Here is a 22,021-nt window from a genome sequence, read left to right on the forward strand (position 1 = left end):
CATCCATGAGTTAGTAGACTTTGGCTTGTGTCCTAGCTCCATCACAATCTAGGCCTTGTCATCACTGGTCTTTCTTCCTCGGAAAAGTTGGTACTTTTTCTTTCCATCCAAGGCAAATACAATTATATCCAGAGAACAACACTTCAAATGGTTTGTCTTTAAAATTCCAGTTGCCACAAACTGTCCAGATGAGCCTTAACCATAGTAAAACTATCTCCTTTATGCCCACTGTCTTATCCTATACTCCCCTTTGATATCAGCAGCTCATATCTGCGATGTATTTGTGCAAAACCTGCTCATCCCTCTGCTCCTCTTCTCCTTGCCCCACCCCTATCAACGATCCGGAGTCTCTAGGACTTACTTCCTCCCATGCAGTCTCCTTGTCTGCATAGCATTGGCCAGGTCTAGCCCTTCTATCACATCACTAGAAAAGTTCCTCTGGCCTGGACTTGCAAGCCCTAACTTCTTCATATTCTTGCCCACCTCCCAAAGGCTTCTCTTTGGCATGGTTTCCTCTGCACTCACTCTATCTCACCTGTCAGACTCATTGAGCCCAAGCCTCTCATCATTCTTCTCTGGACTTCACATATATATCAATATTTGCAATCAAGTGCCTTCATCACCTCCAGTCCTCCATTTAGACAAAATCTAACTAGTGAAATGCACTTCTTAACCTACATTAGAACTGACTAGATAATCTGTTCTCTACTAGGTAAAGTCTCCCCATTTCATCCCCATTTCAAAGGCTCTTATTCTTTCTTACAGGTCCTCTTTGATTTCATGCCTCCTCTGTCCCTGACTGTTTTCTTACCAGTCAGGAATATTGCCAGCCAATCTTTTCCTTGACAATTAAAAATCAATATCAGCACTGGCAGGTGTAGCTTAGTTGGTTGGAGCATCATCCCATACACTGAAAGGCCGCCAGTTCAATTCCTGGGTGGGGACCATAACTAGGTTGCAGGTTCAATTCCCAGTTGGGGCATGGAGAGGAGGCAACCAATTGATGTTTCCCTTTCACATCAATGTTTCTAGCTCTCCCCTTCCCTCTCTCTAGAAATCAATGAACATGTCCTCGAATGAGAATTAAAGGAAAAAAAAAAAAAATCAAAATCAAAGCTAAAACGGATAAAGGATTAAGGAACACAATTTTTAAGTTCAATACTGAGCATCTGTAGTTCATGTTACTGCCAGGATGCTATTTTAGCTATACGAATGTTTTACATCTTTATTTTAAGTTTCTAGAATCCCACCCAGTAGATGGCTTAGGAACCTTGTCACTGTATTCTGTATTTTATTATGTGAACCACCCAAGGTAGGGAACAACTCAGATGAGATCCATGCTAACATCCCTTTTATAAAAGATGAATTACAGTGGAAAACTTGGGTATTCCTACCAACGACCTTTTAGCACATACAGGCAGGTCTTCGAACTTTTGTCGAAAATTACAACTTTCAATATTTCCTAAATATACCAGATAACTCAATGATTTTCTTACTCATTCCAATTTTCATTCTTGTGGATATAATTCTAAAATTCATATGAAGTATAAACTATTTTCAATTACACCATGTAGGTGTGGGGGAAAAAAGAAAAAGGGAAACAAGTTAGGCACATATCAAAGAAACGTAAAGAATTCTTACATAACAAAAAGGTAGTTCATACTTTAAAAATAAATCTACAAATAATCTGCACAATTATATGAAAAGCTTAACACTTATTTTTCTAAATTCAGCTAACAATGGAAACCATTCTGTAAATACCTTAAGAATGCATTCTGAGAACAAAAATGTAAAGAAAATAAGCCCTCTTTCAACTCAAATTTAGAAGAATTTATAACCAAAATTTGTAGAACCCATCTCCACAAGACACATACAAAAGGATTGAAAGCAAAACCAGGAAACTTCTGAAGAATTATCCAAAGAGGCAGCCATGGCTGCTAGCTCTCATTCCTTCCCCAGTAAGTTTTTTAAATGTCAAACCCTAAAACTGAAGAGCATATTTATTCATTTGCGTTTTTCTCTACACCATTTCCTCCCCATCCCCACCATTTCATTTGCATCATATATATGACAGTTTTAAACTTTATGCACAAATGAATCCTGAAACTGCATTTCCTAATAAATGCAAATCAGTCTATACACTTTCTTCATTCAAAATACCTGAGTATAGAGAAAGAAAAGGGAGAGCTGAAGCTTCAGTTTCTCCTGCAGGATGCATTTAAGTTGTGCTCCTGACTCAGACTCTTCTTGGCTAAGGAGCATCTTTTTCTAGTTGCTCTGAGAACTTAAATGTGTTAGCCAGTGTATTGTATTGTAAAGTCTAATCACCACTAAGGCCCAAAAAGAAAGTCCTCAGGTAAGGCGTGCCGTTTATAGAAATACGTACTCAGGTACTGGTAGTTCCTGAACACAAGGATAGTGTGGGGCTGCACAGCTAGGGAACACGTGTGCTTCCGGTGACTCTAACCATGACACCCTGAGCCCAGCAAATTTGGGGACAAATGGTTTGACATCTGCCGACAACTTGATGCCCTGAGGAAAAAAAGGAGGTTTTAGCTACATACGTTATGAGATCAACCAAACATAAACAAGCAAAAAACCCAGAGTGGTTCCTTTTAGCAGCCCCCGAAAATGCTAATCCCAGCGCTGTTCAAATACCTCTGCCTAGTAAAGACAAGCATTTGCCAACAATTTTCCCCCAATGCTTTTTTTAACTAGAAAAAGCGGCCCACCAAATAAGAACACCAATTACACAGAAAGTAAAATTCAACCCAGGTTATATAGCTAGGGCCATAACTGATATGTCCTCAGCTCTAACCGGGAATAGGGATATTTTACCTCTCTCAGCTGCAGCTAGAGATAAGCCAGAACCGGAACACTGCCGGTAATCAAACATTACCTGTAGCACCCAAAACACATTGCGAAAGTTGATTTCCATTGAATTTCTCAAAAGTTACACAAACCATTTTCTTTTCACTCAGTGAAACATGAGAGTTGTTTTGTTAAAAAGCAAAAGTTTTGCTGTAAAATCTATCAACGTAAGCCCTTGGAATATGAAAGTAAAAAAACAGATTTTGGTCTTAAGACACGTGCTAAGAGATTTACTTTCACCGACAACTGAAAACACGGTGTTCGGTTTGCCAGAAAGCCGACCTCTGCGACTGCCTGGGCGCCATCTAGTGGTTACAGCGCGCACGCAGAGCAGAGATTCTCGCTTCAAACAACGCTTGAGGGAGAGCTACTTTAAGAAGCCGCTCCCGGCCACGGGTGCGGGGGGCCGGCTCCCGGCGCAGCCTGTCCTCCGGGAACTGGGCGGTCTCCCTTTGGCCGTACGCTTCCTCACCCAGCTCAGCAGTGGGCGGTGTGGGCGCCGGCGTCGGGGCGCCAGCCGCCCTTCACTGCGTTCCGCGCCGCCCCAGCCCCGTCCGCGCCCCTCGCCTTTGGGGGCGCCTGGGGCCGCCGTCCTCACCTCGCTGGCGGGCTCCCGCGGCCCCTCTGACGCCATGGCCCGCGGAACCGACACAGGCCGGCCCGGCAGGCCAGCAGCCGCCCCGTCGGCTGTCTGGACAAGCGCAGAGAAGCCCTCCTCAGCCCTTTTCCGCCTTCCGAGTAGACGCCAGGAAGTGCGTCACAGAAACGCGCCCCGACCCGCCCTGCTTCCGGCGGGGAGCGCCTGTAGCTGCAGCGGCTGAGCCTCTGCACGGAAGTGGAGGTGGCCGGCTCGCTAGCCTCTGCAGAAGCAGTGCGCAGCACTCGGGGTACTGGTAGAGCAGACCGGGATGAGCAGTCCAGGAGGGGCAGCGGGAGCCACGGCGGGGCGGGGATGTGGGAGGTAGGAGACAGACCTGTAGTCCTACACACCTAGAAAACCACCAAGAAAGACGTGCTGTACTGACTTCCAGGAACTTAAGGCAGGAACTTAAGGCACTTTGAAAGTAACCACATGACTTAAAAATTGCTCAATTCACCAATTAGGTATTGACTATTAGAAAGGGTGCTGGGAAAGGTAGATGGAGTCGTCTAATTTTCGCGGGGCGGGGAGGGGGGGTGAGGGAGGACGGCAATGCCATCCCAAGGGAAGGAGTTGAGTAGGATGAGAAATGGGCGCCAGGCCAGGGACACGCGGAGGTGAGGGAGGCTGCGGGGTGCAGACCGAGAGGGATTTCTGACTTGCACCGCAGCTAGGAGGAAGGTGTAGGAATTAGATTTAAGGCTGCCGCTAGTGTCGGTTTTTGGACCCATAGACGTTGGTTAGGTTTAAAACCCTAGGCTTGAAGTTAACTGTAGGAAACCTGTACCTTGCACGGAGAGGCGTTGAATGAAGGCAAAGTACATTATTTCAAGCAGGAAAAATGCAGGCAGCTCCAGTTCTTCAGATTTCTGTGTGGGTCCCACTGGTTAAACAAGCCTGGGCACACCCCTTGGGAGCCTGGAGAGGCCTAGGGTCTGGCGGCCGTCATCGATGCTGGAGGTAGCGGGGGGGGGGGGGGGGGTACCTCTGCCTCCGCCCCGCCCCTTACCTCCCAGTTTTTGGTCTGCCCTAAATACAATAAAGTTTACTTAGCAATTCTGGCATCTTCCTGTTGACTCGCTAGCCCTAGACCTCTGATGAGTCTCTGGAAGCAACTGATGGGTCCCTGGAAGCGGGAGTAAAGTTCTAGGCTGTCTCAATCTTTATTGTGCTTATGTGTAAAGGCACCCCTTTCTAAAGGGGGACATACAGAGGACCACCAAACGGCGCTCTTGTTCATTTAAAAGGATTCTCCAGCATACCAATGAAGATACGACTGCATTAACTTTAAAGATTTTATTTTTAGAGAAGGGAGGGAAACACTGGTTGCCTCTCACACACCGCCCCCGGCCCGCCCCCCCCCCCCCCCCCCCCGCTGGAACCTGGCCCACAACCCAGGAATGTACCCTGATTGGGAATTGAACCAGCAAATTTGTATTCACAGGCCAGGCACTCAATCCACTGAGCCACCAACCAGGGCAAGACTGCATTAACTTTAATAAAACATTTCCCTAGCAGCTAAAAAGGCAATTTACAGGCACAAAATACACTACCTATGGCATGAACAGGTTTTTATATTGCTTTCAAACTTCTAAAATGCTGTGGTATTTTATAGAAACAGCCCCACCTGGCAATTGGAGAAAGGGAGAAACAGGGTTAAGTGGTTTCTCACACGGCCACTGAATGTGGCAGTTCTTAGGTAAGAGGAAGCAGCCCAGAAAATATTCAGCTGGGCTCCTTTCTGTTCAAATGGAGATTCTAGACAATTAGTTCTAATAAATTTATCCCTGGTTCTTGGTTTCTTCATAAGTAAATTAAATTACACCCTCATCACACCAAGCTATTTTTAAATCCCTTTAATTTCCTCAGGACTAAACTTGTTAAACTGAAATAATCCAACAAACTCTATTCATGAATTAACCTTAAAATAAACTTCAATAACTTCACACAGTGATAAATGCAACATACAAACTTTATTTAACAAAAGTAACAGGTAAAGTCAAACAGGCACTTAACACTAAAACAAAAAGTAACTAGAAATTTTAAACGCCTTACAGTAACCTACTTGCAGTTGCATTTAACTGAGCTCTTGCTGTGAAGAATACAGCTCATGCACAGGTATGGATGAATGATTTGTACATTTTTCAAGTATTCACTGAATACTACCTTATATACACATATACATTAAATTTGAGAAAGATTTAATTGACGATCCCCAGGTACACTTCACTTTTGTTGATCTTTTGGAAGAGGTCGTCTAAAGAGAAGAATATGTGGTTCTGTGGAAAGAAAATGTTTTATATCATTTTACTATATCATGGTTAATTTTCACTCAAACAAAATTCAAAGAATACTCAACTGAACCAAAATAAAGTAAAATAAACCTATGGTCAACTAATGTTACTTATTGAGGTACAGTATTCTCTCACTAATCGCGGGTATTACATTCTAGAACACCCCACCCCTCGTGATAGGTGAAAATCCGCGAAGTAGGAACCTTACATTTATTTTAGTATTTATATATATTTTAAGGCTTTATAAACCCTTCCCACACACTTATAAGCCATTTCCAGTCCCTTATTAACCTTTTCCACTTTTATAAACACTACTTATGTTCTTAAACATATTCTACACTCTTAAACCTACATAACTTTAACAACATACGTATATAGTATCGCAAAATCCCACGATATAGTGAAAAATCCGCGATAAATAATTAAATTAATATTTTTAAAAATCCCACAATACAGTGAGGCCACGATAAATGAACTGTGATATAAAGAGGGACTACTGTATCTGAAAATTTTGCTTCAAAGTCACTGTCAACAGGAAACAGAAGAAAACAACCTGACAAGAATATTTCCCCAGTATGTTAGTTTTACCCACCCTGGAGAAAAGGGATGGTAAATAGAAAAGCTACTTGGGGAGAATGTTTTCTACCTTTAGAATCTCAGTTCCAGGAAACAATAAAGAGAAGTTATCTTTGTGGGATAGACACCTAACACACACCTCATTCAAAACCACCAGCTTATAAAAATGCCGGTCCCAGGGGTCCTTCCCAGTAGATTATTTCATTATGGGGAGGTAGCTAGTAATCTACAGTTAAGTTCTTCAGTTTTTGTATTATCTGGAGAAACATCTCAAACTCTTAATATGATTACATGCCCCAAATTCCAAGAAAACTGAGTCTTGTGGAGTTTTTGATGCTGCTACTTCTGCTTTTCCTTAGCAGGAGTGGAAAATAAGCTTTAGGTCCATCTAATGCTGTTTCCACGGTATGCCTTCAAATTTTGTTCCAATTATAAATTCTTGACATTAGGTTTAGTGATATAACCCATAAGTAGAATTTAACTCCATCAAGTTTTGCTTTACTCTTTAGTATCTAGAAAACTGATAAATACCACTTAGGCACTCATAAATGCATAACACAGGCAGCACATTTGAATTCACTGGCTATGATATCTCATTTAATCTTACATATGGTTGATAACAATTATCCTCTAATAGAAGCCTAAAAGATAAATTGCAGAAATTTCTGTACATAAAATTTAAAAAAAAATATATAGACAGGGGTAGGGAAGGAGAAAGAGGGAAAGAAACATTGATGTGAGAGAAACCTCTCATACGCATCCCAACCAAGACCAAAACCTACAACCTAGACACCTGCAACCTAGGCATGTGCCCTGACCACAAATTGAACTGGTAACCCTTCTGCTTTGTAGGAGGACTCCCAACCAACTTAGCCATACTGGTTAGGGCCTCTGTACATAAAACTTAAGGATACTTAAGTTGTCTTAAAAGTTCTGAGTTTTCAAAGAAGGGATAACATAATACTAAATATGTTTATGGCAAAATAAGATTATTATTAACAATGACACAATTTTTTAAAAAAACAAATAGCCTATTTTTTGACTCATCTTTTTGCAGGGGAGAAAAATGCATTATTTTCACTCGTGTGGTATTTACTGTAAAATTTGAACCCTCTCTAGGGAGGAAAGAAATCAAGTCATTCAAAAATAGTCAAAACTTACAAAAGTTACTTTAGGATATCATTGAATGTCAGTATTACTAAACAAGTTTTCAACAACCACAATTGCTACTATTCTAATTCAGTTAATGTTTTCCCATACAGCAACTTACCTGGCTCATGAATCATGTAATGAACCCACCCTAGACTCTGTTGGACACCAAGTCTCCTCCACTCCTCTTCAGACATCAGATGGGTTTTGGGTACTTGTTTGGAAAGTTCTCTGGGTAACATGACATGCCTGTTGAAAGACACAGCCAAGTATTAGTGTTCTGTGTGTAAATATGGCTTTTTCTACAACTTTACACATACATCTTTAGGATACTTAAAATTTGAGCGTTTTTGTCCTTGAAGATCCTTAAAGCAACAGACATATTATGTCAGTTGGCATCAATCTTGAGGACTACAATCTGCACTACTTTTAAGTACGATTTTTAATGGCCTGTTCAAATTAGGGAAGTAAGACTATGCATTCCAAAACCAGAAGGCATTTTATTTAGGATTAACTTTTTTCCTATCATAGTTTACTAGTCTCAATCTTCTGGAATAGGACCCCCAAAACTAATTTGGACACATAATTACCCAAAAAACATCCATACATCCCTGCAACTATATCTGGCCATGTCACTAAACCCTGGGCAATGGAATATAAGCAGAAAATAGGTAATTTATGGAAAATGTCCGCAAAAGTAAATAACATGCCCAGGTCTTCTCTTTAGCTCTTCCCTGTTGATTTTGAAGTAGATTAACCTGAGCAGGGAGCTAAAGAAACCATATAAGACCACAGAAGCTACTGTAAATTGAAGACTGTCCATAATTGTGGAGCAGTCATCCCAGCCTCATGTAGCCTTTTACATAAAGAGAAAAAAAATGTCTCATTTGTTAACAGTTAATTTGGGTTTCCTATTACTCAACATTGTAGATTTGTAGTAGGTACAAATACTTGTGTACTCCAGAAGTTGTACTTTGTTCAGAATCAAAAGCAAAAAATACTAATCAGACATATACATGTATCTTGCAACTTTCAGTTTTCCAGTTAAGTTAACTGACCTATATACCCAAAACTTTTTTTCAGGAAGGCATGCAATATTCTTCAATGTCAAGAACACAATGTCTTTAAGAACACATAAAATTGTAGCTTTATAATTTAAATTCTCAAACACATATCTGCACCACCTCTTCTTTGTGGGAGACCAGTCTGTACAGTATGGGAAACTGTGACATATGGGCCCATAAGTCTTAAGGACAAGCTGGTTAGCATGCTCCAATTCCTGCACAACTATACCCACTCTCCAAAGGGTCTTAGGAAAAAAGATAAGAATGTAATGTGCTCCTTGATACTAGTAAAGCCTGCTCTGCCTGCTCTGCTTTGTGTAACTCCAAATCTACATCAACAGAATGTCTTAACTCCAGGAGTGCAGTCTAAACTGCAATGTACTCTGGCCCTGAAAGTGTGAACCACTTATTACTACATGTTGACTCATATTTCTCTTTGTCCTTGCTAACAATAGTTAGAAGGGGGCTGCCTCCTCAAGTCATGCATTTCTACAGGTAGCCAACCTAATAAAAACTCAGACCCAGGAAAGGTCTGGCAGTGTCCTCCACAGAGAGGCACTCCCCGTCTTTTTCCTCGTTTTGCCTCTGAGTCGGTCACTTCATCCACATCAGGAATCTGTGGGACAGGTACCCCACACTTCTTATTTAATTACAATAAAAAGATCTTTATAAAGTCAGTTCCCAGCACCATTTAACACTTCCAGTTTAAGTATTAGTTTTATACACAATCAACAACCACCAACCAAAGATTTTGACCAGTAAAAGATATCTATACCTGTGAATCAGCTTGGCTGTGGGTAAGAAAGGTGCAATCTGGTTATTTTGTGGCACACAGGAAGTGACCCATAACCCACTGTAAGATTACTGTTATCAACCTAGTCTGTGGCTGGTTAGTTAAGTACCAATTTCATATTATTTGCAGAACAAAAGCGAGCCTTAGAACAATTGTATTCTGCAGCTAGACTGCCATGAGGCTAGGACAAAATATGCTTACTATCATAATTAGAGAAAATTTCCCCAATTCCCACGAACTACATGTTGATTCTTAGCAATACTTACCATCTACTTAATTCATTCTTCAAATGCTGCTTTAACATCTACTTTTAAGGTTCTGCAAATAACCTGTTATTTTACTTCTATCACATTGTTGATTAGTCTCAAAAAGAAATGTAATGCTAAATAGATGTACCCTCTTATTATGTATACCTACATAAATGTATCAATATGTTATTTAGATACGTGAAAACTTCTATCCTCTCCAGCAACCATGGAAACAGGCTCACCATCAAGGTGTTTAATTATAAAGGAAAAATGTGTAAGTTGCTTCAAGCTCACATAGAAATCCTACGTGTATTTCGTTGCATGAAGATAGTTTTCTAACTATGTGTAAGAAAAATGATTTCCAAAACTGAACGTTTATTTCAGTACTATGGGCTTGTCATGGAGGAGAGAAGGTAAACAAATATAAACAACAAAGGAGCTACAAAATGCAATTGGGAGGGCCAGACATAAGCTGTGGATAGGATTTTTTACATTTACAGCTTTTATAAATTTAAATCCATACATCCTATAATACTTCTTCCAGATGTTATTTAACAGAACTAAGTCTTTAAGTCCATTTACAAAAGAACCTAAGCTTAAGTAAAAGGAATAGGATATTAAGATTGCATTTACAAAAGAAAAATCAAAGATGTGGATAACTACACATATTGGCAAAAATAAACACTTTTGAAATTCACACTGCATGTTGCACCACCATATACAAACTGCCCTAGAACCACACTTCATGAACTTTATTACCTACTATTGATTTGCCTTTAAAACTATCTCTGATGATTAATTACTGTTCTGTGTCTATTGTATAAAGGCAGTGACTTGGTCAAGAAAGACCATTTTTAATTAATAATGGATTAGAAATATTATCACTTCAAATATGACAGGATTTTCTTCTATATATTAATACCCACAAACTAAATCTGGCTAAAATTTTGATAGCTCAGACCACTTACCTAATGATCATCAATGACTGTTAGTTTATTGAAGCTAAAAAATGAAACTACTGCCAGAAAACCTGAATAGTATCTTAATTTCTGTGGAGCCATAAGAGTTTCAGAATTAATATTTTTCCAAATTTTAGGGAAAGTAATATGGTTTACATTCTGTCTGTAACTGTCTATCCCCAGCTGGACTCTTGGTCGACATCACATAACTGAACATTATTCCAACGTATTACAGCATTCAGGCTGTGTAGTTTATAGTTACCATGTTTAAAAAAATGATCGACTTCAAATTTATATCCAGAAAAACAAGGTTTTTCTGGTTGGAATGTAAAACAATGCATGTATTACTAATCTCTAAGCCCTGTTTTTCTTCTGAGAATACAGATTTCGAAGACACTAGAGACACTCCAAACATGATGTTTTTTCCCCTCAAATAACATTCTCAGAAATCTAACTTGAAAGGGCAGCAGACAGAAAACAAGGTCACAACTTGGCTCCAGAATGCAGCTTCTTAGTCACCATCCAGGAGGACGGCCAGGGTCAAGCCGATCTTTGAAGCCACGCCCCAAGTAAGTCTGCAGACAACTGAGACCAGTAAATGACGTGTTTCTTCCCTCCCACAATACAAGTTGCTAATTTTACAGACTAATTTCAGCAACTGTGTTCTAGTGCAGCGCATCAAGATTCAGAGGCCAAAAATTCCTCAAAGCGAAGATCAGTTGGCCGTTATACACTAGAAGGAAAAAAAAATGCCCTTAGTACACTCAATTTCTCAATTTAGTCTGAAATTGAACCCCCTTTAAGAATGCCCTTGGTCATCATGGTTAACGCCCCAAAAAAACGCTACTCAGATCACCCAATAAATATTTTCAAATTCCAATCAATGTGCCAAGTTTGGGGGGATTTCCTCTCTAGGTCATTTTTAGTACCACTAACTTCAAAAGCTGGAAAAAGATAAGTGTTTCTCTATGTTAACAAACCAAAACGACCCTTGCACCCTCCACCTGGCAGTGACTGGAAGAGAGGACGACTGCAGTAATGCTAACGGACTCGCGAACCTCGGAAACCGCAGCACCGATGGAGGAGGTGGGTTCTCGGCGCTGGCTGTCGACACTGGCCAGCCCAGAGGGCCGACACGGCTGTGGCCGAGAACCCAGGTCTGCTGTTGCCCTTCCGCCCATTCCCTTTCAGGCAGCGACTCCGAAGCGGCCCCATCCCCGCACCCGCCTCAGCCTTCTCACAAACCGAACAAAGGGCGGAGGCCGGCCCAGCCCGCACAGGCGAAAAGACGGGAACATTCCAGCCCCTACTCCAACCCGAGGACCACCTGAGCTGACTTCCGGCCCCACCCGAGCCCAGGCTGCCCGACTGATGGAGCCAGACTGCCGGTAGCTCACCGGTACTCATAATGCTCGTCGAAGTATTTGTCTGAGTAGTAGATCTGCTTGTGGGCCATCCTGCCAGGTGAGCAGCGCAAAATGGGAGCGCAGGGCCACGAAGAATGGGCGCGACGCAACGCAGCGCAACTAGCCAGCACTCTGAACTAAGGTAACGACTCAACAGCGACTAACTGACCACAGGCCTAACGATCTAGGTTTGAATCCGACAGTCCTCCGCTGATTGGAAGGAAACACCGACCAATCATCTTTTCGCAAACTATGGGAAGGCGGGGTCAGCTTCCAACCTATTGTCAGCGTTCCTCCGCGTTGTTCACTCCCAAGATCAGCCACTCAGAGGCCTGTTGCGAGGCTGCCGAGGGAAGAAGTGGATGATTGGCGTGGCGTGGAGGCGGGTAGCTTCCAGACATAAGGAACGAGACTTGGAGGGCGGAGTCGAAACGTTAAGGGCCGCAGAGCGCATGCGTGAAGGCTTGGAACGTTCCAGGCCCTCAGGGTAGTTAGGGCGACAAACCTGCTGGACGTACAAAGTATCGCGGGATTTGGCGAGGCCTGGGGTGGTGTGCCCGCGCAGCGGCCGCTTGTTGAGCCGGTACAGAGTCGGGTATCGTGGCCTAGGGTGTGCGCCTCAAGGCGGTGGGAAGTGGGGAAAGCGGAACGGTCACGTTAGGCCGCATGAAGTCCAGGATTGGAAAGTGTGGAGGAACAGGGCCTAGTTTGGGGAGTAGGGTCGCGGGGAGGCCGAGGTCGTGCTACAGGGAAGGTTTCAGAAGCTAGCCAGGGTGCTGCGTGGACGGCGAGCTCGGGACCTAGCCCCGGAGGCCTGATGTTAGGTAAAACGTGTGTTCTCCCGCCGTGCGCACACGTGGATGACAGCCCTGTAGGTACGCCTGCATATGCGTGCTTTTCTAAATGGAAACATGTAAAATGATTCCTTAAAATAACTACTGAACAGTGGGACTGAAAGTGGTTTTTAAGTTCTTTTGGCTCTTAGAATTGAACCCTAAATAAAGTTGCTGGAAGAAAAAAATGCCAAGATGCATAGCAGTTCTTTCTAGGTGACAAGTTACCTTTTTTAGTATTTTTCACATTTCCCCAAATGAGCATATTTTTGTAGTAACTGAGCTTGGTTTAGCGTTAGTTGCCGCAGAGTGCGGGTAAGGGCATAGATGGGCCCTGCAACACCCCCACACCAGGTCGGCCTTCACCCGGATCTTCTGAAAGGGCTTCCTTATACCTTGTGCTCAGGTGGTCCCCCCGCTTTCCCCATTCCCCTCCCTGCTTAGGGTCCCTGGACTTTGTTTGCGGTGATTGCCTGGCTTTCCACGTGCGTTGTTGCGTACTCTCCATAAACCAGGGAAGAGGACATGTGCCGTGTTCACCACTGTACCCGGAACATAGCAGAGTCCTCTGCTCATGAGCACCAAATTTAATAAGTAATTATGTATAATAACTGGGTGTAGTTATGTACTATGATGGTAAAGGTGTAAATAAACTATTAAGGGATATGATTAAGGAAATCACTAACTTTCTGGCAGAAGCTGGGAAAGAAAAGCTTCCTAGGAGATGTACTTTACAGAAATGTATTGTGGAAAATTTCAAACACAAAGGTGGAATAGTAGAATCAACTCAGGTGTACCAATTATTCAGTTCAGCAATAAATATATTGCTCTTGTTTCATCTAGGCTCCTCTTCCTTTTTTGCTATAATGTCTTTAAAGAGATCCCAAGTACGATGCAATTTTACTCTGAAATGATACTTTGTGTTTATCTCTGTGCTTATGGTGTACATCTCAAGAAAATTTTAATCCCTGGCTCGTGTGGGTCAGTGGATTGAGCGCCTGCCTGCGAACCAAAGGGTCGCCAGTTCGATTCCCAGTCAGGACACACACGCCTGCGTTGCAGGCCAGGTACCCAGTTGGGAGAGTGTAAGAGGCAACCACACATTGATGTTTTTCTCCCATTTCTCCCTCCCTGCCCCTCTCTCTAAAATGAATATTTAAAAAAATATTCTGACACCTGTTTTAGATTGATTCACTGATTCACAGATGCTTTTTTGTGGTTGATTGGTTTTGATCCACATCTAAACTTGAGCCTACACATTGAATTTGGTTTTTGTCACATTCAGTCTTTAAACAAACCCCCCTGACACCATCTTTTCAAATATTAATTTATCAGAGAAACCAAGTCATTTTCACCTGTGAAACACTCTACAACCTTGATTTGAGTGATTGCCTCGTTGTGGTGTTATTTACTTTGTTTTTCCTGTAACTGTTTTTTGTTTTTGTTCTACTCTGGAGGGAGATGCATGCCATCACTCCTCATACCCAGATCCCTGATGGTGGCAGGGGTTGGGAAACTGAGAGCATGGTGAGGGGCAGACGGCCAGGTAGGGGAACCAGAGGGTTGAGAAGCCCATGGCTGGGACCCACCTGTGAGGCAGGGCTTCATGTAAACTGAGGCTCCCTACCCTCAGTACAGGCTCTCTTGTCCCACTAGACTTTACTTACAAAACATAAACTTAAAGATAAAATTAGTGAGAATTACCAGACATGACAGCAGAGTATTAAACCCAAGTGAAGGGTCCTGTGTGACTATACTAGTTGCACACCTGAGTCACAACCAACTCATTTTTAAACATTATTGTATAAGAATAAACTTTTCATAAAACTTGAAAGCTTGGTAACACTCTTCAGAAGACTTAATTATTGCTTCGACTTAACAGGTATACAGCTCATCAGTCTTCTGACTTCTTGAGCCAGTACAGGAAGACAATAAAGGGGAAGTACGTGAAGGTAAAACAGAGAGACCAAGCAAAAACAAATAATAAAATGACAAACTTAAAGCCTAACATCAAATGACACATACCTAGAAATAAATCTAACAAAAGATATGCAAAGACATGACGAGCAAAAGAAGACAGTTACCTACAAAGAGGTTCATATAAGACTGTCAGCTGACTCTCAAAAGAAACTTTGCAGGCAAGAAAAGACTGGCAGGAAATACGATGATAGGCAATGACCTACAACATAGATTACTCTACCCAACAAAGCTATCATTTAGAATGGAAGGGCAGATGAAGTGCTTCCCAGACAAGGTAAAGCTAAAGGAGTTCATCATCACCAAGCCATTATTCTATGAAATGTCAAGGGGACTTAAGAAAAGGATCAAAACTATGAACATTAAAATGACAACAAAATCAACTATCAACAACAAAATCTAACAAACAAAAACAAACTAAGCAGACTGCCTGAGTGGGAATAGAACCATAGGTATGGGGAGCATGTGGAGGGGTGTCAACTGTGAGGGGGAAAGAGGGAGAAGGAAAGAAATGGTGCAGGAATTAAGAAGCATAGTAGGAGGGTGCAGAATAGACAGGGGGTGTTAAGAGTAGTACAGGAAAGGGTAAAGTCAAAGAACTTATATGCATGACCCATGGACATGAACTAAGGGGGGTAGGACTGCTGGAGGGATGGGGAGTGCTGGGTGAAAGGGAGCAAAAGGAAGAGAAATTGGGACAACAGCATAATCAATAAAACATACAAATAATATGACAAGCAAAATTATGAAATTTTGGGAGGCATAAAAGATAAAGGGAGATATATACTATGAGTTAAGGTAGATTTCATGTGGTAAAGATGTAATTCTCTTTAAATTGGTCATATATTCTAATTTTAAAAAACTACTTTCAAGGGACTTAACTAAAATATATATGGAAGAGAAAAGATAAGAATAGCAAAGACATTTCAATGGACTAACAGAGATCATGACTTATTAAGAAACAATAAAGACTGTGTAATAGTGGCTTATAAAAATTCAGATAATATGGTAATGGATAGACAGACTAACTTTGGGATGTAATAGCCAGCCTGGTATGCTGTTTGCTGAAGCTTTATTATTGTTGTAGATACCCTTTAGATCATTTTGAGGATGTATTCTTTCATTCCTAGTTTGCTAAATTTTTATCTAAATAGATATTGTATGTCCTTACATACTTTTCAAGTTTTAATTTTTTATATTAAATTTTTTTAGAATTAAGTTGTAAATACTATAAAGAAATGAAAGGATATTAGTAACTACAGTCTTAAGAGTAAGTCAAATGGCAATATTATTGAAAACTAGTTGAAATAAAAACTTCAACAGCTAAACTGAAAGCATTATGGATACAAAAAACACATTAGTGAACCAGAGGATAGGGTTGAGTAACAGTCTCAGAAAACATCAGAAAAGGGTAAAGAGAAGGACTCAAAGAGGCTAAAAGTGATAGCTATCATTACAAGACTTCCAAATGGAGAGAAAAATAAACAGGAAATATTTGTACAAATAATGGTTGTGAATTCCCCAGCTTTAAGGAAAGATAAAAGTCTATACATTCAAAGGGTTTGTAGAGTGCTAATTGTATCGATAAGAAAAATATAACCATAGAGAGATTATAATACAATTTAAGAACATCGAAGACAAAGGAAATTTCTAAAAGCTGCCAAGGAGACGTTGCAGATTGTACCTACAAAGCAACAAGAACAGATTAACAATGGCAATCTCCAAAGCAGCTCTGGCCTCGAGGAAAACAGGTTACTGTTCACAAAGGGTTGAATGAAAGAGTAGAAATGAACTCAAGACATTTCACAATAAAGTAAGTACTCACCTGACGTCACTGATAGGTTCTTGTGAGGCCAGTAAAACAGGACAAGTGGAATGGAGAAACTGAGATAGCTGAACAAACTGATGGGGCAATTTCACCTCCAGGCCCAGAAAAGCAGCAAAACCAGGTGGGGGATGCCAGGACCACCTGCCCTGGCACTGACCAATAAGTGCGGACCATGACCCTGAAAAAGTACATCTGGAAAACTAATGAATATTTTGCTGAAACCCGCCACTTAGTCCTCCTCTAGGAATCTCATGCCTGCAAGAGAGAGAAAATCCTCAAGACAAAGGACCATCTGGGGAGCAACCCATTCCATTCCCTTCCCCTTTACCCTGACTCCCCACCCCATTCTTCCCTCACAGGATGCATCTCCTTAACCCTTAAGTGTCCTAGAAGACTTGCAGCTCAGCTGAGGCTAATCCACTGAACCTGTCTCCAAGGTCCCCTTTGCGCTGACTTCCCAGTGAGTTAAGGAGAGCCCAGGCTAGACTCTTTCCTGTTGCTTCTTCTACCTGAGGTCTTTACTTGTTTCACTGTCCCCAGCTTCAATAAACATACTCTCATAGTCACCTGGACTCATGTTGTGAAATTTTTCCTGCACAAAGTTAAGAACCCACACACTTACTGGCTGGTCCTAGGCACACCCTCTCAGGGCCAGGTCCCCTGTCCTGTAACACTTGGAAACTCCAAGTGAAACAATGTATAACAAAACCAGTTTGACCACAGGCTACTTGATATAAACAAGAATTAAGTTTCCAGAGCATATTCCTGGTCACAAAAACCACCAAACTTCTAAATAAAGACTAAAAAACAGTTCTAGTAAACATGGAAATAAATGTGAGCTATATATACATTTAAGAAAGATTAATTTTAAAAAATTACTCTTTTCCAACCCACTTATTCCAGTCAGGGTTGTGGGTGGTACCCCAACAGCTCAGGGCATAATGTGGGACCCACCCTGGACAAGACACCCTTCCATTCCAGGGAGCACTTACACCCACACCCACACCCACACTCAGAGTGGGAAAATTTAGACACCTACACCGCACATCTTTGAGATGTGGGAGGAAACCAGTGCAGACAATGAGGTGAATGTGCAAACCTCACAGAGACAGTGGCCCTGACCAGGAACAAAATGACATTGAATGAAATGATGTTATTTGAAGACCTGCTATATACCAAAAATAAATAACTTAGTACACGTGGAGCACAAGCCCCCAAACCACCTGGAGGACTAGCAGATGCACACATGCAATTTATTACTCATATTACAGGGGAGTGAACCGACAGAGGCTTGTCTGTGCGAGAGACCAAACTTCCTCCAGTCTAAAGCTCATTATAAGGGGCCCCAAGCAAAGGCAGCATTGGTGCAGGTTGCAAAAACATATGGTGGCCTGAAACTATATTACATCAGTGTGTACATGCAAAAGGAAAAGGTCAAGAAGCAATCACAGAACAAGAAGCTACTCACAAAAGGAGATAAGGAGTTACAATCCATTCCCAAAACAATATGCATTCCTTCTGGCCAGGAGCCCCCTGGCCTGCTCTCACCATAGGTGGCAGAAGATCCATGTATTGACCCCATAGTACCTTTACTGTCTTAAAAAACAAGGATTTTTAAAAATGTTTATTGTTAACAATTTTGTCTTGTTTATAATCTAGTCCAACACCCTTCCCAGCAGAGGTTGGAAAGCTAAAAACATTTCATGGATTTTATTGCAGCTGTGATTCTGGATGTAATCAAGTTTTCCTCAATCAGATATGCTTTTGAGATTTGAGTTTAGAACAGAGATAAAAGGGGAGTGCATCAGTTGTCTATTGCTGCTTAATAAAACTGCCCACTCCCCTGTTACAGAAACAGGGGAGTCCAAAAATCCCCAGAGTTTGCGGCTGGGGGATGGGGGGAAGGAAGCAACTTTTAGAATGCCTCCACATGCCTGAGGCTGGTGGCTAGTGTCTTTCTTATGCAAAATAGCTTTAATGCATCCAAAGCCTCAGGTAGATGGGAGGAGTCTTGAACCAGGGGACGGTATGGAGAAAACACACAGACCCTATGTAAGGTTCTGTGAATGGTCAGAACTGTTTGCAACGCCCACTGCGTCCGAGGACGCAGTCAGGGATATATAAGCAGCTGCGGACATTTTAGCTTGCTCTGGCGCTCTGACTCACTCTCTCACTCGTGCACTCTCTCTCTCTCGCTCTCGCTCTCTCGTGTGCTCCCTCCATGTGGCTTGGTGAAGGGGCCTTCTCCATGTGGCTTGGAGAAGGGGTCTCCAGGCTGCTTTAAGAGGCTCTCGCCATGCAGTTTTGAGAAGGAGAGAAGATCCACGCGGTTTGCAGGAAGAAGGCAGTTTGCAAGGAGGCTGAGAATCCAGGCGGTCCTGCATTGAGAGCTGGAGGGCACCACAGCACAGAAAGGACCTCCCCAATCAGAAGAGTGATTGGCAGCTGCTGGTAAAGCTGAACTGTGTTTGGAAAGTAGGGAAAGGGTTTCTCTAACTTTCCTAAAACTATCCTGGTTTGGAAGGGGGGGAGGCAAGGATATGTGTTTGTGGGTATTTTAAAGAACATAAGACTTAACAACAGAAATCCGCAAATAACTATATCTATATAGCTGTTAAATAAACAATTCTTTTTCTTTTCGCTAAACTCTGGTATTGAGAGTTATAATTTTGGCGGCGGGCAATCGGGCCCCTAACTAAAGAGCCCGTGGGTTTGTTTTCAATTGGAGCAGCCCAGGGGTTCTGTAACACCCCCACCCCTAATTTGAGACTTAGAGCAATGATCTTGTGTGTGTGTGTGTGTGTGTGTGTGTGTGTGTGTGTGTGTGTGTGTGTGATTCTGTGGGTTGGCCAGTTCCTTATTTTTCTCAGTCTCACCCATGTGCTGCATTCGGCACCTCATGCATATGTTTTGCAGCTAGTGCTAACTGATGGCTAGGCAACTTAGTTCCTCTCTCCAAGGCTTCTTTACATGATGATCACATTTCAGGGCAGCATTTCAAGAGGGAGAAAGCAAAAACTTAAACCCCAATAAACTCAATTTTTTAAAAAAGTACAAAACAAAAGAAGCCTCAGAAGTCACATAGTGTCACTTAAGTCACATTTGTGTTTGTGAAAACAAGTTACAAGACCACAAGACCAGATTAAAGGTAGAAAAATAGACTTTACTTATTAATGGAAAGAGTGCTGAAGCCCCTTTCCAAAGGGAATGCATACTAGGATAGAAAGTATTTGTGACAAGTTAAAATTTACCCCAAGGAGGGATGTGGTACTTGAAGTATAACAGAGTGGGGAGGGATCCCCAAAGTCCCCACAGCTCATGGTTTTGGGGACGGGGAAAAAGAGATAATACAGCTTTTAAGGTGCTTTGCGTATCTATGGCAAGCTGATAGCTGATAATAGCTGTGCTGCAGCCCAAGGCAAAAGGGCTGTTGATAGTCTTAAAATACTTTTCATAACAATGATCTATGGTGCTCTGGGTCAGAATTTAAAATTAGGGAGACCCTGAGAATGGGGAGAGAAGCTACAAGGTCTGAAATGGGGTATATAGGAGTTGGCTAGGGGGTCTTGTGTGTAAGGGGTAAGCCATGTGGTTTGGAGAGAGTCTGCCACAAGGTCTGATATAAGAAAGATGAGACCCATTGTGAAACCTGCGTGGAGAACATGGCAGCACAGCTGATGAGGCTGGAATTGCAGGGACCTGCCTACTAAGCATGGATTAGTGTGAGATGCCTGAAATGCTGAATTGTGACCAGGAACACTGAGCTGTGGACTTGTGTTTTTCTGAAAGATGGTATCTCTGACTGGCATATTCTGAAACTGGTTTGGTTCGGGGTGTTTTAAAGAGAGTGGGGCATAACAGTAAAAAAGGGCCATTATTCTGAATCTGTAAAACTTCTAAATAAATCCATTTTCCTTTTCAACCAAACTTTTGTATTGAGTCATGCTTCTTGACAGTGGGCAATCAAACCCCACACCTGTTCCAGAACAGCATAGGCTGGAGTTCAGGTAAGAGAAGCATTCTAACTTTGCTACTGCAGATGGTAGCAAGAACCAATTGTAGCCAACAATATGGTGATGGACTCCTAATCTCTTTTAGCTTCTTAAAGCTATCAACATTTGCAAAGATAATACCTCAGCATGCACTCATTTATGAAACTAACATAATCTTTACACCAGAATCAGAGAGGGGAATAATGTTACACCAAACAGTAACTGGGATCCTGCTGCTACCCTCTAGGCAAAATTCCACAGGCAAAGGTTTGGTGATAAAGGAAGAGTCTTTATTCAAAAGCAGATACTTACACCTATCAAGTCACAGCTTTAATCACTTAAGTCTATCAATTAAGGCTAAACTCTAACAAACAGCTGCGTTCTATCATTTTTCTGTTCCTTTCTGTAGTTTACAAACTAAGACAACATAATACACAAAAGCTACACGATTCCAGAAGAATGAAAAGCTTCTGCCTTAGAGCCTGTTCCCTCTAGAATACCCAAAGAATAAACCTGCCACTTTCTGCCATGCCAGCCTAATTCCTAGGCTATGCCTGGAGTTCCTTCCCGTACAAAATACTGTCTTTTGGGAAATACAGGCAGCTGCAGCATGGTCATCCAAGCATCCTTGAGGAAGAGGAGCCAGAACCAGAGTCTGAGAGAGAGTCATCTCAGGAGCCAGAAAAGTTCCTGAGCCAGAACCAGCCCTCTTTTTATTTCCATGGGCTCTGGAGGCATCCAGCTTCTCAGCCATCCCATCCTAGACTGCTTTCCATTGCCTCAGCAAACTCATCCTATGACCCCTCCAACTTCTCCCAGGTGATCTTAATCAGATCTCTCTGTATCAATAAGAGAACAAGAAAGGCAAAATTAAAGTCATTTCAATTTAAATGTAGATGTGAATTTAGCTAAGTAAACCTAACTTCTTATTAAAAATTGCATTAAGTAGTTTGTCTCATAAACTCAATGGCAATGAGTTTAATGGCAGGGAACCAATCTATCAATGTAATCATACATAATGGACAGAAGGGGAAAAAAAGGATGTCAATATGTGGAGAAAAAACTGAACCCTGATTTATAATAAAAATTATTAGAATAAAAGAGAACTGTCTAGGCAATAGTGACTACAAATCAAAATTCTATAGTAAACAGATATGTACTGGAGTAACTTTAGACACAACTCCTTTAAGATCGGGAATAGTACCAAGATGCCTGTTATTACCACATGCATGAAAAATGTTGCAAACACTGCTGTAAAGTACGTAAGACTTAACCTAACAAGGACTGCACAATATCTTTATGAAGATAATGAAGAAAGAGCTATACAAATGGAAAGATATAACACATTTAGGGTACTGCCAATGCAACACAATGAGAAGTAGTACTCCCCA

At 41.9% G+C, this 22,021-nt stretch overlaps 2 protein-coding genes and 1 long non-coding RNA gene across 6 annotated transcripts in view; 1 reads left to right on the forward strand and 2 right to left on the reverse strand.

Moving 5' to 3' along the window:
* SECISBP2 (SECIS binding protein 2) overlaps positions 1-3,604 on the reverse strand; it is a 42,557-nt gene extending 38,953 nt beyond the window's left edge. For all 4 annotated transcript variants that reach the window (XM_090273979.1, XM_090273982.1, XM_090273981.1 and 1 more), the window contains exons 1-2: positions 3,470-3,604; positions 2,387-2,532 (exon numbers count right to left, since the gene is read on the reverse strand). In XM_090273979.1, coding sequence (XP_090130105.1) covers positions 2,387-2,532; positions 3,470-3,505 — 182 coding nt within the window. In that variant the 5' untranslated portion in view covers positions 3,506-3,604. The remainder of the gene's footprint in view (positions 1-2,386; positions 2,533-3,469) is intronic.
* Positions 3,605-5,465: 1,861 nt separating this feature from the next.
* On the reverse strand, positions 5,466-12,189 carry CKS2 (CDC28 protein kinase regulatory subunit 2). The gene is made up of 3 exons (XM_090273984.1): positions 11,992-12,189; positions 7,652-7,779; positions 5,466-5,790 (listed from the first exon to the last, which is right to left on the reverse strand). Exons 1-3 carry the CDS (start codon positions 12,048-12,050, stop codon positions 5,738-5,740), a joined length of 240 nt encoding a protein of 79 aa, XP_090130110.1. The 5' UTR covers positions 12,051-12,189; the 3' UTR covers positions 5,466-5,737.
* LOC150012737 (uncharacterized) lies at positions 12,094-17,204 on the forward strand. The gene is made up of 2 exons (XR_016510532.1): positions 12,094-12,875; positions 16,883-17,204. It is a non-coding gene; the product is annotated as an uncharacterized LOC150012737 (long non-coding RNA).
* The last annotated feature ends 4,817 nt before the right edge of the window (positions 17,205-22,021 follow it).

The sequence above is a fragment of the Furipterus horrens genome, unplaced genomic scaffold (assembly GCF_987537825.1).
Source record: "Furipterus horrens unplaced genomic scaffold, mFurHor1.1.pri manual_scaffold_4, whole genome shotgun sequence".
In the NCBI taxonomy this organism is placed as follows: domain Eukaryota; kingdom Metazoa; phylum Chordata; class Mammalia; order Chiroptera; family Furipteridae; genus Furipterus; species Furipterus horrens.